The sequence below is a fragment of the Anser cygnoides genome, chromosome 3, assembly GCF_040182565.1.
Source record: "Anser cygnoides isolate HZ-2024a breed goose chromosome 3, Taihu_goose_T2T_genome, whole genome shotgun sequence".
Lineage (NCBI taxonomy): Eukaryota > Metazoa > Chordata > Aves > Anseriformes > Anatidae > Anser > Anser cygnoides.
The window spans coordinates 44285680-44300919 of record NC_089875.1 but is presented as its reverse complement, the minus strand read 5'-3'; the positions used below and the strand labels follow the sequence as shown (position 1 = coordinate 44300919).

At 46.5% G+C, this 15240-nt stretch overlaps 1 protein-coding gene across 1 annotated transcript; it reads left to right on the top strand.

Moving 5' to 3' along the window:
• The first annotated feature begins 212 nt into the window (after window positions 1-212).
• CCSAP (centriole, cilia and spindle associated protein) lies at window positions 213-14222 on the top strand. Its single transcript, XM_066994053.1, has 3 exons — window positions 213-579; window positions 7522-7805; window positions 10242-14222. Exons 1-3 carry the CDS (start codon window positions 294-296, stop codon window positions 10413-10415), a joined length of 744 nt encoding a protein of 247 aa, XP_066850154.1. The 5' UTR covers window positions 213-293; the 3' UTR covers window positions 10416-14222.
• Window positions 14223-15240: the final 1018 nt, after the last annotated feature.

Below are 15240 nucleotides of genomic sequence, written 5' to 3'. Positions count from 1 at the left end.
GGGCAGGCGCTGAGCTCTGCTCTCTGGGGACGGCGACGGGACCCGGGGGCACGGCCCGGGGCTGGGACAGGGGAGGGGCGGGCTGGGCGCCGGGTCCGTTGCCACCCCCGTGCCGTCACCCAGCGGGGGGATCCCCGCGCTGCGGTTGGCTCTCGGCGGGCGGGGGCGGGGCGGTGCGGGGCCGTTTGGGTTTAAACGTTGCAGCGGGCGGGGCGGGGCTCGCCCGGTGGCGGCGCGGCGTGGCGGCGGCTGACGGTCCCCAGGCCCCCCGGCCCCCCGGCGACGGCCCCGCCATGGTGGTGCCGGCGCGGCGCGTGAAGACGGAGTACATGAAGCGCTTCACGGAGCCCCAGTGGGACGCGTGCGGCGCCTGCTACCTGGAGCTGCTGCGCTACCGCCTCAGCCGCCGCCTGCTGGAGCAGGCGCACCGGCCCTGGCTGTGGGACGGCTGGCAGCAGGGCGGCAGCGGCGCCAGCACCGCCGGCTCCCCCTCGCCGCCGCCGCCGGCTGCCGGCAGCCCCCCCCCGCCGGCGCACGAGGAGGGGGAGGCGGGCGGCGAGGCGGGACGGGACGGCACCGGTAGGAGCGGGGGCGGCGTGGTGGTGGTGGTGGTGGTGGTGGGGGGGGGGGGGGCACCGGCCGTTAACGGCCGCCCCAACGGCCGGGGGTGGCGGCGGTGCGGGTGCCGGTACCGGGGGAGCTGCGGGAGCGGGCACCCTGACTCACGGCCGCTTATGTAAAGCGTTGCCATGGGGCCGCGCATCGCGGCGCTTATATAAGCCGCAGCAGCGTGCCGTGCGATGGCTGCCCTGGGCCTGGCCTTCGGGGTCCCGGGTCTGCAGCGGGTGCAGAACCGGCCGTGCTGTGCTCTTCGCTAGCATACGTCACCTTCTGACTCCCCAAAAATCAACTCTGTGGCGTGGGCAGACAGGTAAAGTTGTCATCAGCCTCTCAAAAGTAGTAATTTGTAATCCCATAAAGTACCTTTCCTTACCTGTAATGAAATAGAACCTTATCCGGCAGCCGCTGACTGATGTTTTGCAGCGTATTTAGAGCCACCTGTATGCCTCTTGTGCAGCAGCAGGGGAGGGGGGAGTTAAGCCTTATGCTGCTGGGGGGTTAGCTCTGGGGTTAGATGTGCTTGTTTGGACTGGGGAGATCACATCGTCTGTCTTGATGTCCCTCAGGGCCTGAGCTTACCAGACTGACAGAGTACAGGGTACTCTGATGTTCACAGCTCAGCTGCGTTCACTGTCCTTAAGAATACCATGTTAGCTTTAGCTCTGTTAGCTATTTCCTCTTCAGGAGGAGTGGTGCTTCAGTGCCTGGAAGTGGTACAGAGTTTTGTAACCTCACAGTGGCATGGGTCTGTGTGCTACCCCCCTGTCTGGTCATTCAGGTGTACTGAGATGCTGTTGAGCTGAAACATGGTTACTCCATGTTGGGGGGAAATGGCAAGGCATCAGGAGTGGTCATGGATGCTCTTAAGAACATGGCCTGTCTGGGTTGGTGGAGGTGTGCTTTGCTGCTGCCTGTCCAGGTAAAGCTCTCTACCTCTCCATTGCCATGCAGTGATGAAAGCACCCCAGGTAACCAGAACATAACAGTATTAGTGGGTCTGATCTTGCTTTCCTCAAGTAGTATTTTGTAGTGCCTTGAGGAAAGTGGTATTGCAGGGTATGTGTGGAAGAAGCAAGTACGTAGCAGCTCTGAGAAGCAGCGCTAAGGAATCTCACTCTGCTGAAGGAGCAGGGAATGGCAGTGTGGGAAAAGATGTGCTCTGTTAGGGTGGTCTATATATAGGCTTGGTTTCTAGCGAGGAGAGTGCTAGAAGCAGTTGGGGTTGCACTCAGACCTTGGGGTTCCTGCCTTTCCTGATGTGGTTTGAACACATGCCAATCCTGGGTGGATGTGGTAGGGACCAGGATCTCGTTCTGTGTATCAAACCAGTGGGGTACAGCAGGTAGCTTGCTGTGACCCAGACTGACTGGCAGCTGGTGAGGCTTGAGGCTATGTGTGGGGACGTTGTTCGGTCTCCTCACCTTAGTGGCAAAGGAGCTGCAGAGCAATGCCAGCCTGCCCAGCTCTGAGCTTTTGGGCAGCTGTGCCTGTAGCTGGTGGAACTTGGCCATGGCTGCTCTAAGAAAGTACCTCATCTTCTCTTAGCTTCTTTCCATTTAGAACGGGAGAAAAATCTGTACCTAATCTTCACTTCTTTGCAAAGTGACTTAGTATAAATATATTTTCTTGCAGGCATTTAAGAGCCTTAGTAAAAGGTCTGAGAACAACTCTGCTTAGGCAGCTGAATTAAGTGGAAATTTATATCAGTGTATAGCTTACTGTACAATCAGCAAGCAAGTGACTCATTCAATATTGGGCAATTAAAGATGTGTTTTTCTTTTTAGTGACTGGCTAATTAAAAAGTGCAGAGGAGATAACATACAAACTGCCACCCTGTGAATCTTGCATTATTCAACTGCTTTTTTTTTTTTCCTGGAGGAGCTTAATTATGCTAAAGTGCTGTGGGGGCAGCTGAGTATGCTCATGGCAGTGACATCTTTTGTCTCTCGAACCTGACATCCACCCACGCGCTGCAGCATCCTGGTTGTTACCTGGCTACTGCTGCTTCCCTCTGTTCTGGGGGGAACCGGATTTCTGGCTAAGTGATATCTGAAGTGGTTGTGGCAAAGTGCGTCTGGCCAGCAGTAATGTTGCTGAATATCTGAATACTACCACATGCAGCGTTTTTTCTCTAGTAGAAACAGAATTACCTGTTCCTCACACAGCCCCTACCCACGAGGGAGCACTGAAAGCTGCAAAAACCAGCACTGCTTGACTTTAAGGTTCAGTGGTGTTGGTCTGAAGTACTGCCAGCATGAAACTCTGACAGGACAACTAGGACACGTGCATTTTGTCAATATATCTCATGCTCAAGTGGTAGCTGAGTGATACTAAGGTGCACTGAGTGGCAATTTTGGCATAATTCCTTCTGGCTCTTCACTTGCGACACTGTTGGTGGGACTGCTCTGTAGAACATGTCCAGGCATGGGTGTGTGTTAAACATAATCCAAAGAAATCTTGACCTAAATCAGCTGGTTCAGTTGACGCATCCTCGGACCTGTCAGCAGAACCCTGTGGGCTGGTAAGTGACAGACAGGAGCTCTTGGCAGCTGCACTGCAGGCAAACATGTTTGTGAGGTGATACTGCTGCACACGCATCCAGGATTAAGCCACCTTTCCATCCTTATTGTGATTTTTGCCTTCAGCACTCCTGTACAGAGGTCTGAAATGACAGCAGTGACAAGCTGGTGTCAAAGCAGTTGCCACACAGTAGTCTGACTGATCTGGATTTGTGCAGCTCAGTAGAAGATCCGATTGCAAACTCCTTCCCCGATCTTGCCTGTCGTGATGTTGCAGGTGTATTTGCTGGCTTATGTGCATGGGGAGGAGCAGCTGGTGGTGGGGGAAGAAGGTAACAGTGTCAGCTTAGGGGGTTATAGTACTGTGATCCAGTCACTTGAGCGTCTTTTGGCTGGAAACAAGCTTTGCCATCAAGTCAAGCCAGTTTTCTACCAGCTGTGGTAGTCATTCATAGCCACAACTGAATACGTGCCCCCCTCAAGATGCCCTGGAGACCTGCCTTGCTTGGGGGTGTTTGTGCTTAAGTGGCTGGTGTGCAGGAGGCTTCCCGGAGCAGGCACCTCTCAAGCCCGGGCTTCAGTGCTGCCTCTGAACAGGGAAGCTCCGAAGACGACTTGGGGGCAGAACCCAGAGTTTCCTGCTGTGGTACAAAACACGTCTGAACCTGAGGTAGCCCCGTATGGGGCAGACATCCCACACAGATGGTAGCGTTGGTCCCTGGGGACTTGTGGGTCTAATAGGAAGGTGGTTGGCTCTGCTGACTTGCTGGAAGTACCTTTGAAATGGGATTCTTGTCAGCCTGGTAGAGCATGCAGTGCTGTGAGAGGGAGACAAGCTCCACCAGCTCACATTGGGGCAGCGGAGGGGAGCTGTTATGCAAGTTGGGCGATGCAGGAGGACTGAAGTGACCTTTCTGGGCTGGAGCTTTCAACTGCCCTGTTGGGTGGGCCTGGCAGCCTTGTTTTGCTGCTAAGCACTTAATCCCCTCCTGTCCAGTGTGCTCTGCTTAGCATCCGCGATGCAGTTTGAAAATGTTCCTAGCTTTTTCCCTATCCTGGCTAATCCCTGTAATGCTGCAGCCAGTCGGTTCTGAGTTCCCTGTTCTATTTGCAGCATGTGTTCAGCAGTGCCTGCCGGAGCTGCTGTGCTGCAGGGCAGGGAGATGGCTGCTGCTGGTGGCTGGGCTGCCCGAGTGGCTGGGTCTGCTCCTTCCCTGCTGCCAGCTGCTGCCTTCCTGCAACAGGGGTGCCTCAGGAATCGCTGGGACGTGTGCTGTAGTTTCAAATGAGATTTAGATGTCTGATGAAGACATCAGCCTTGTACCTTCACAAACTGAGTTTACATAAATGAGCTGTAGGAGTGAATTCATTAAAATATCTGCTCTAATAGGAGGTGCGCACAAGGTGCCATAGTACGTTCTGGCATACAGCGTTTACTGCAAGACTGAGCAGGATTCTGCGTGCCATTTACTCATATGCTTTTATAGCTATTTCGGGACAAGCTGGCTTCGTCATTTCTGCACCAGCTGGGACTGTATCTGAGTGAGCAGCATACAGGCTCGTCTGTTGCTTTGAAGTAAGGCTACCGATGCGATTGCAGAGACCCCGCTTCCCTTTATTTTGGAGACTCTAAATGCCATCTTCTGTGGCTTGTGAACTCCCGTGTTGTGCTCTCCTGCAGAGAAGGAAGGTGCAGTTTCCTGTGAAGGAAGCCATTCCATCCTGCCCCAAATGACTCATTTCATATTTGACAGCAGTATGTCCCCCCTTCACTGTGTTTTTCTCTGAAATGTCACTGACATGCTCAAAACAGTTCCTCCTTTTGATACAGCCCCTTGTATACAGAAGGGGACCGAGCCAGTCCTTTTTTAAGAGCCGGCACTGTAGAGAAACTTGTAGGTAACAGACTTTGGCAAAGGGATGCCTCTGTGCTGCCTGTTGCAGCTGGGATGCGTGCGCTGTCTTGTCAGCGGTGAAGCTGTGACCTAGAGCCCAGGATGCCACGCAAAGTAGGTGCTTTACAGCACTGAGGTCATTGCTGCTCACTCTTATCCAGCCTTGGCTGTGACTGAAACCTTGTGTCTGATATTTAGGTATGTAAAATTCCTCTGGCCACTCGTTGCTCCCATTCTGTCACTCCTCTGGCACTGGCTGCTTTCCTTGGCTGTTCTGTAGGGGCACTCAGTTGAACTCTGAATGCTGCCATGTTGCTGGCTACTTGTAACAGCTACTTGGCCATACTGCAGCGGCATCTGCCTCTGAATGCTGCGCCTGCACAGCTTGGAGGGCACATGTATAAAGATGGGCCTGAACAGGGCCCAGCACCAGGTGCTGTGCTGGTTTGGCAGCAAGTAGGAAACGAACAAGCCGAGCAGCTGGGCAGAGCAGGCAGCCCACCTCCGGCAGTGCTGGGGCATGCAGCAGGTTGTCTGGTACCCTGCTGGGGCAGAGCGAGGGTACGAGTGAAGCACCGCTGTGCCAGGCAGGTAACTTCCGTTCTGGCGGAGCTGGATGGATATGGAATGAAATTAAAGCGGTGTCAGGTTGGGCACGCACAAGCTTGGTTAGCTAAATCACAGCAATTAGCATGAGCAGTTGCTGTTGTGTTATGGGATGGGCAAGTCCTTCTATTCTTAATGACAGTTCTTCTGGAAAGTTTGTTCTAGTTGTTTGTGGTCACCCTCTCAATATGTAAGCAAGCTGTAAGCAAGATTAATTCATTCTACACCAGTGGAGGAATTGTTTCCATACGTGCCAGAGGGTGCTGGAAGCACATGACTTGGAGCATGGGCAGCTTGCAGCTGGTGCAGCAGGAGTCCCGCGTGTTCAGCTTGCTCTGTGAGCAGCCTGAGGGCACCGCTGAGTGTCCAGGGCAAGGCTGCAGCTCGAGCTCAAAGGTAGCCCCTTGAAGGGAGAGCTCTTAGTAGCGGGCTGCTGTGCTGTTAGGTTAACAGAAGGCTTTGGTTGCCTTTTAATCAAAAGGCATGGCTGGCCTAAAAGTCATGGAAAAACCGGGTCACGATGTCTGCTTGTGTATGTCTTATCTTGTATATTATATATATGTCTTGTACAATGCTGATCTGGCCTTCAGTATCCATCTAAATGTGCAGATTTAGATGATGCACGTTAGGTTCTGTGAACCTTAATGTCTGGTGGACGAATGCTGCACTCCTTTGTCACCTTTGTCACCTGATGCTATGGGAACAGGCAGGGCCTCTAGGGATCTTGGGTAGAGGACTGGCCAGAAAGCTGTGGGTGTAATTAGAGCTTTATCCTCATATAGATTTTTTAGCAATTAGCATAGCTTTATTATTACCTGATTTTTAATCACCTGAGTCCTTTGCAGTGTGGGTCAAGAACTTAGCAAGCTATGTGGAACACAATACTCATGACCAAGACTCAGAATACACAAAACCACCCAAGTCCATCAGTCCGTGGAGGATGATGACCATGGCGGTATCCTGGCCACAGGGGAGCACAGGCCTTGCCATCCAGCAGCAGTTCCGGTACAAGGCCCACTTGGAAGTTGCAGATGCTGATTTCTGTGCGCAATATCTCACTCACGTGTTTGTACTTCCTTCTGTCATGGGGTGACTGCATCCTGGCAGCCCAGCCCTGGGGGCTTTCATCGTGCTGGTGGCCAAGTGTGCTTTTCTCAGTGCTGATCACCATGCTTGTAGATAACTGCTGTATAAAACGGCATTGGTTATGTCAGCCATGTTGTCAGGTGTCAGAAGCTGGGGGGGTGGTGACACGGTGTTAGGGAAGGTGGAGAAACTAGGGCAGCTGTGATGCTTTAAACACAAAACATTCTTCACTGAACAGATAGCAAGGGTGATGTTGATTGCTTTATAAATCTTTGGTTCATACTTTCCTCTCCTATGTAAACAGCAAACCATAATCAAGATGTAGGCATGAATAATCAGGGAGCTTGAAAATGAACTGCACTCTTTCAGTGGATGTCTGTAATATGAGGGATTTATTTTACATAGCTTTATCAGGCTTGTTCTCTGGCTGGCAGCATCTACATGCCATTCAGCAGTCCATCTGTTTGCTGTCTGAAAGATGAAAGGATGAAACAGTGAGGAAGGAAGATCACTGGAAACATTGTTAGTGCATTTACATTGCTGCCTGGAGCTATGAGGCTTCTGTAGCCTCATTTAAATATGTGGAAGCTGATGTGCAGAGGGATGGGCTTGGAAATATCAGTCACTAAAGAGTGAAGGCGTTTGAGCAAGGTATGTCTTTGCTGCTGTGGAATTAGTGACGTCTTCTATTGCTTAAAAAAAAAAGTGCAGCTTCAGTGACATATCAGGAGGCTGTGCAGATAGGCCTAACTGTTGTCATTGGGAGCTCAAACCAGACTTTTTTTTTCTTTCAGAAAAAGAAAAAGAAGATCAAGAAAAGCATCAGAAGGAAGAGCAAGAAAAAACTGTAGAACACACTTCCACAAAGGAAGCAGATAAAACCAGCCGTACAGGACGACGTCCAAGCCGAAGTGCCTTGTCTAGTCGTAACGATCGAAGATCAGCCAAAAGTCCTCAAAAGACAGATGCACCAAAGGAGAATAAACATCCATTTGCTCTGTATGGGTGGGGAGAAAAACAGACAGATACTGGAAGCCAGAAAACTCACAATGTCTGTGCTTCTGCTTCAGTGAATGAAGTAAGTAAAAAGCTTCTATTTAAGTGAGAAGTGATGACTTAGTGCCTAGAAAAGACACACAATATCTAGGTAAAAATACCAAGGATGCTTTTATTTGTGATTGCATGGGGAACTGGGGGCTTCAACAGCCTCTGTTTTACTGTGGGTGGTACTGTCTTGTAAGTACTATCCTGCTGTGGCTACGTTATGTTATACAGGAGTGAAGTTAGGGGCTTTCTTCGCTTTGAGAGCTGGTGTCATCCCTCCAGGTTTGGCTGTGATTGGAGTTACGTATGAGCAGAGTTTTGTCAGGTTAGTCCTTCTGGGCAGTAGGGTATTTCTGTGAAAAGGCTTTTAAAGTGTCAAACAAAAATGTTTGGATACCTAGTTCTGCTTGCTGCAGAGCCTTTTCATGTGTTGCTAAACCCCGTTTCATAAAGACAGCTGGTTTTCCACAGTATCCAGTCGAGCCTGCGGAGTCCAGCTTTGGTGATACCAAAAATAGCTTTTTGAAGGAACAGTGGTTTTGGTACTTTCTCCATCAAAATGCAGCAGTAGTTGTACCTGCAAGCCTCTAGTGTGGCAAGCGTACAGTGGAGACCTGAATGCACAAACCTTTCGGGAGGCGTAGAGCCCTCCTACCCACAGGAAACTCAGAGTTCTCATCAGACAGGAACCCGTCTGCCTACACTGATGACCAGTGTCACAGGAAAGATGACAGGCATCAGATGAATAAATGCGAGTGTGACAAGTTATGATTGAAGACACTTCTATATTGAATGCTGGATGTGCACTTTCATACTGGTCACAGCCAAGTATCTACATTTTCTGTAGGGCGTGCTTGTGGATAGAGCTGCAACCTGTGGTCCTTGCTAATGCTTTCCTCACTAGAGTTAACACTTCTGTGTGGTAGTCAAGAACTTGGGTTAGGTGTGGAGGGGAGAAGCAGAGGAGGAAAGCAGTTCAGAGAGGTGTATGTAACTGTAGACAGGACTGTCAGTACAGTATTGTTATTAATATTAAAGTTACAGCAGTAAACCTAAAGATGTTTGGCATGTCTGACTCCAATAGCTTTTAACCTGTTGCTAACGTGTTTTGAGCAATACTTGGAAGTTCTGATTGATGTCTGGCTATCTTGTTTCTGGCTGTTACAGTGCTGCCAGCAGAACTGGCTCTTATAGGTGCATTGCTGCATTCTGAACTTCATGAAAACACGAGAAAAGCAGCAGGCAGTTAGTACCAGGCATCCCAAAGCTGGGATCTCAATCTCGGAGTCTGAATCCCTGAGCTAAGATATCTGAGGATTAATGTGGTGGATGTGCTCTTGGTGTGTGAGGTACAGCTGACTTCCAGCGGGCTGTTTTGGAAGGGGTTTGAGGCATTGTTTTCTCCTTCCTGGGCAGCTGAACTCTTAAGGAAATGACCTGCAGCTTTTGGAAGAAGCTGCCTATCGTGATAATGGATGCTGTTACTGGATTGATAAGGTTGGATCAGAGGTGGAAGTGGCTGACTGGTGCCTTGTTGAAGCCCAGTAGATGTTAATGCCTAACTTGAGCAGAGGGATTCATACTTTGAAAGACTTCTAACATTTCTCGTGCTAGAAACAAAGTTAAAGAGCCCTTAAGGGTCTCTGGTTTGTAGTGAATGGCAGGATTCCTCTGAAATACTTTCAATTATGTAAGCCATGGCAGTGCTCTGTCACTAGGGTTGCCTCTGTAAGGAGGGATTGCTTACTGCCTGCCTAGGTCACTTTTCCTGGATGTTTCAAAGTTCTTACTCTCTTGAGATGAGATCTTTAAGACTGGAGATAGAGGCAAGCAAACACAGAAGCTGGCTATTAAGACCAAATTTGGTGAAAATGATAATTTGAACATGCATCAGGACACAGGTTTTTATATTTAAAGGTCAAGAAGTTCTCCAGTATCTAGTGAGCGGTCTCTAAGGACTGATGTTACTACTATGCCTAGATTTTAAGGGATGCATACTGAAGGATAATTAAGAATTTTCTATGGTACAAATAGGAGAAACAAGGTTTTTAAAATGTCAGAGTTAAGATTAAGAGAAACATTAAAAATTTTTGCAGTCTTTCCCACCATGAAGTGGGGGAAATATTGCAGAACAGAATTTCACAGAATCACAGAATCGTCTAGGTTGGAAGAGACCTCCAAGATCACCTAGTCCAACCTCTGCCCTAACACTAACAAGTCCTCCACTAAACCATATCACTAAGGGCTACATCTAAACGTCTTTTAAAGACGTTTTTTTTGAGGCAGTTCTTTATGGAAAAGTTCTGTGCTTCTCTTTTATTAGTGGTGCAAATTACAGAAGAAAATGTAATCTTCCTAGCAAACCCTGTTTCTTCAGAATGGGGGTTGGGATAAATAGCAAGTGACCCTTGGCTTTCCTGGGGGTTCCTAGCCTGTTTTCCTGCTTGTAATACTAACTCTGGTCTTCCAGATCCATGAATCTGCTCTACGAGCAAAGAACAGGAGACAAGTGGAGAAAAGGAAGCTTTCTCAGAGGCGAGTACGATCAGCAGAAACAGAGAAAGCTTGCCGGATAAAACCTCCCCCACCAGACAACCCTTGGATGACGGAGTATATGAGATGCTACTCGGCAAGAGCTCGGTGAAATTGGATTCCATTAGGTATCGTCACAAAAAGTTTTGCCTATCAGGACACTGGTGCAAGGAACCAAACTACTTATGCAAGGTTTTTATAGGGAGTTACCAGCTGTTAAAATATTTGTTACAGTATTTTTACCTTGGCTACCTACCTCACAGTGGGGTGCATAGTTGGAGCCATAACATTTGAAGCGGCTTTTAGATATAGCTACCCAAATTTTTAAACAATTCCCCTTTTGGGAATCTTTGTAATGTGTTTCAGTTGACTTGTTTTGGGGGTGGGGGGAGTGGAGGGGAACCCTGGCATACTGGCAATCGAGGCAAACACTTTTTGATCTTGGTTATGAGTAATCTGCTGTCCCTTACTTCAAAGTTAAGTCCTCCAAATCATGAGGACGTGGTATGATATTAGGGGGGAGGAACTTTAAAGGTGTGATGGAGGTGCCTTTGTATTTATAGTACTATTGAGTCAATACTTCTACCAAAATAAGCGTATTAAGACAGGCAACAGGAAAGCCAGTAGGTCTGGCAAGCAGCACTAATAAACGTAGATGCTTTTTAGGCAGACAAATGCCAAGTGTTGTCTGTATATAGAGGCTTTCAAAAAACTTGTTCAATCAGTGAATCTGGTGATACTTTTTAATTTTCATTGCTGTTACAAAGGTCATTGTAATAAACTACTAATTTTCAGAGCAAGAAACAGCTACAGGATCATTTTGCTGTTGCTGTGCCTATTGTACCAAATAACTGATGTAGACAATCATTATCCGACAGCTGCTGCTTGACAGGCAGTTGCGTGTTGTACCAGGATCAACTTGGCACCACTGTATTAAGCTTGTGGTCAACTTATTCTACATTTAATCATGTAAATGCCAGTTTATCAGTGGGCTGGCTTCTGTCTAGTGAAGTCTATTTTTAACACTTATGAGTATCTGCGTTCAGTGGGGTTAGACTGCAACATGCATTCCATGTGGTGGTGTTGTATGAGTGTGCTGTTAGGGGTTTTAAACTTAAATCACTTTTGATGATGCTTGTAGATGAAGTTGAGAAGCTTTCTGTCTCAAAATTGGTGCAGAACTCCTTGCTAGTGGGGTGAGGGCTAGGGGAGGAAGGAGAGGTACCTTTTAGTAAAGAATATATATAAAGGAGCTTGAACGCTTTCAGTTTGTAGGTCTTGTTTACATATTAAGAGTCATTGTTTGTCAAATTCTTAGTGTTTTTTCTCCTCAGGCTGCTGTGAATGACTTTTTCAGTTTGATAACTAAACTTTAGGCAGGCTATTCCTGTAGTTGTGAGCTTTAAGGTTTTGTTCAGATGTGCTGTGTTAGTTATGTACGTTGGTTACCTTTAACATTTTTGAAGCTTGCTTTTTACAGACTAGACAACTTCTCACAGTAAGCATGCTTGCACTTCTGCAGCAGAAGCCTGTGCCTGTCTTCGCTTCACTGCACAATCTCAGTGAGTAAGCAGGACTAGAATCCCTGCTGCAACAAGGGACAGTTAGATGCGTAGTTGAGTTTGGTTGTGGATGTTCTTGAAAGAAAGTATTCATGTGGAGGGACCAAACACTGCTGCCTTCTAGTGTTAATTGTTACATCAGTAAAGGTTTCATTAATTTCAGTCGTACTACGGTGTCTTTGACCCCATGAAATAACCTGATTTTCAAGCGTAAAGCTTTACAAGTCCTGACAACTCTTGTTCAGGCTACCAACCAGAGATCTTACAGCTTTTAAAACTGGGGAAGCAGAGCATGACTAACTATGTTTATACATGGCAAAATGACTATATTCCAACTTCTTAGTAGGCCACAGTTTAGAACTTTCTAAAACTTCAAAACTGTCCAAAACTGAGACAAACTATTCAATAGAATGCTTTTATTCCATGTGGGATTATGTTCTTGCATGCTGTTTTTCCTAGTCAAGTTGCTTTGACACTTTCAATTCAGAAATCCACCCTAGTTTTGAACAACAGTATCAAAGCACTAACTCAGTACTGTTTAACAGCCCTACTAAATACAGCCTGTTCTGTTGCTGCGTACACCTCTGGCTTTGTAGACTTCATGTGACCATAGCAGATGGACTGCGTGCCCTCAGTGTGTTTTGTCACATTAAGCAGTTTTCTTGATCATGGACTTGCCTCGCTTTCCAAGGCAGCTTCCAGAGTTCTCTTCCCACTGAGAATGGAGGAGCCAGGATGACTGTGCCTGCCTTAAGTTCCCATTCTTGGATAAGATGAATCTCCCATTAGATGTTGGACTAGGGGGTTTTAAATGTCTTCTGCCTTGGACACTGGGTACCAAACCTGGAAAGTCTCAAAACAGGATTGTTCAGGTGTTCTGTAGAACATGAGAAACTTTCAGCAGCATCTGGGCTGCTGTGTACTGAGGAAATATTCTAGTTCTTATCCTAGTCTGGACAAGAGCTGTTCCCCACCAAAAGTAAGTTAGAAGATAGCAGTAACAATAATTGGATCATGTGAGTCACTTGTCTTTTTTTAAAGCTAAAAATCTTGGGTGCTATGTTGGTGCAATTTTAGTCTGAGTAATGTAATGCCTGAAGTGAGGGGCAAATTCTGCTGATCAGGTAGCTTTCTTATATTTGGGCATTTGACTTTTAAAAAAAGGTTAGTAGATCTACTTAGGCTCTGTGAAATAGCATAGTCCTGATTAACTGCAAGTTGTATGTGCAAAATATTTGGTGTGCCAAGCTGAGGTCTGGAACACTATTCTAGTGTTTTAACATGAATTTTGATTGAACAGACAAATGACTTGGAAAACTGAACTTTCAAGTGTCAAGCTTTAACTACATTCCATAGATAAAGGAGCAGGTTGCTTTGCATCAAGTTTGACTTTGTTTTTCATTCTAGATAATGTTTACCCTATCAATGAAGAAAGTTCTGACTTTTGTCTTGCCATGGACTTTAGAAATGAGCCAAGTTATGAATGCTTTTCACTCCTGTTTTACCAGTAAAACCTTGTAAGAACACAGTTAATACTCAGCTGAATACTCAGTTGTCCAGTCTTCATTAAAGTAACTGTTTATTCCTTTAAGTTTCTGAAAGCACTCAGCTAAGTGAAATGAGACTTTCACAGTGTAATGCTGCAATTTAACTATAGTGTTGTAAAGACTAGTGTTTACAATGTGAAATGTTGCAATGAAAACTGCATATGAATGTCCCTGTCAAGTACAGTAGCATGCCTGTTCAGTCACTGCTGTCACATCTCTGCAGCTATGAACTATGGTGGTCTTTACTGGAAGCTGAGATAGTCAAGGTGATTCCTAAATTTAGAGCCAAACTTAACTCTGAGGGACAGACCTGAATTTCTGGTAATGAATTCTATCAAGGTACCCAATGCATATTAAGCAAACTTTTAACACCTAGGGGAGTATATACTGCCCTTCTAATTTTTATGGTATAAATGCAGTACAACTGAACTATAAAGGCCTCTGATTTTTTTTTTACTGATAGGACCAAAAGCTAGCAATCTGAGGACTGATGTCCAATAACCTGCATGTGCCAGTTTTTCTATCTCAGTTAGTGCACTCAGCAGCAAAGCCATATGTAGAGCCTGACTCAACACCTTGACAATAGCACCTATAAAATTAGGGGTAGAAGTGAATGGGAAGCTGCCTCAGCTATTGTTAGCACTGAATTCACTTTAAATCACTTTAAAAATTCTAGGGAAATGCCATCGAAGCTTGAAGCAATATGTGTTTTTTAAAGTTTTTAATAGTATGTTTTTAATGCTTCTGTATTGTCTATATTTAATAGTGTAGTGTCAACTTGTACATGTGAATAAAATGAGTGACACAGTACCCTGGAGTGCTTATACTGTGGTGTTCTTTGGGTCTCAAGATTTTTGCTACAGGGCTCTTGTAGACTGCATGCAGACTACAGCCTCTGCTCCTCATATCCTCTCGTCTTACGGAGAGTGAGTGACAAAGGTAGCTAGCACCAGTCTTTACAGAACCGTCATCCTGAGAGCTGAGTTTGTTTCTTAGGTTCTTCCTATAACTCTCCCAGGATTTTAATGTCCTTTCCTTAGATGACTGGCTTCATGTAGCATGAACTTAATTAAAAAAAAAGAGCCAAAACTGTAACAAGCTGTCTTAATTGCAGGCTGAAGTCCTCGTGAATCTTAATTTATAGCTGGAAAAAGGGTAATATGGGGGAAATGCAAGAAGCCACATCACTAGGAACAAGTATGATGTTGCAAATGGGAAAAGTTATTTAAGAATGGCTGCACTGAATTACTATATGCTTCTACAAATATATATAGTGAATGAGGAAGCCAACTGAAACTACCAGGTATGTTTTTCCCCTGGTATTGCAATGTGCTTTTCCCTTAAGTCTTTTGTTAATTCTTTTAGTGTATTGAATATGAATGCAAATGAGCCATATACACAAATAACTTTCACAGTGTTCTTTTTTGAAGGGTCAGTAGGCATAGTGCCTATTGGAGATACGTCTGAGTACAAAGAAAGGAGATAATCTGTGTTGCTAAGTAGACTATAGCAGTTATACAAGCATATACAGGATTCAAGCTGCACAGAAACATCTAACTTCTGAAACCATGTTCTTCAAGAGATCTAGGCAGATGTATTTTCCCTAGAAATTAATAAATCTAGAAATTAATCAGTATTGCAGTTGTTACAGCAAAAAGGCAAACCCAACAAAGCTAAGAACCAAGTAACTACATGCAGCCTCACAGCTCTGACATGCAGGAGCTGAGATTCTCTGTGGAAGACAGCCTTTGCAACTGCTGCCTTTCTAACAGTGGGTGGCAGCAGCACTGCCCCAGGGTGGGGGCTGCCTCGTGCAGTGGGAATGCTG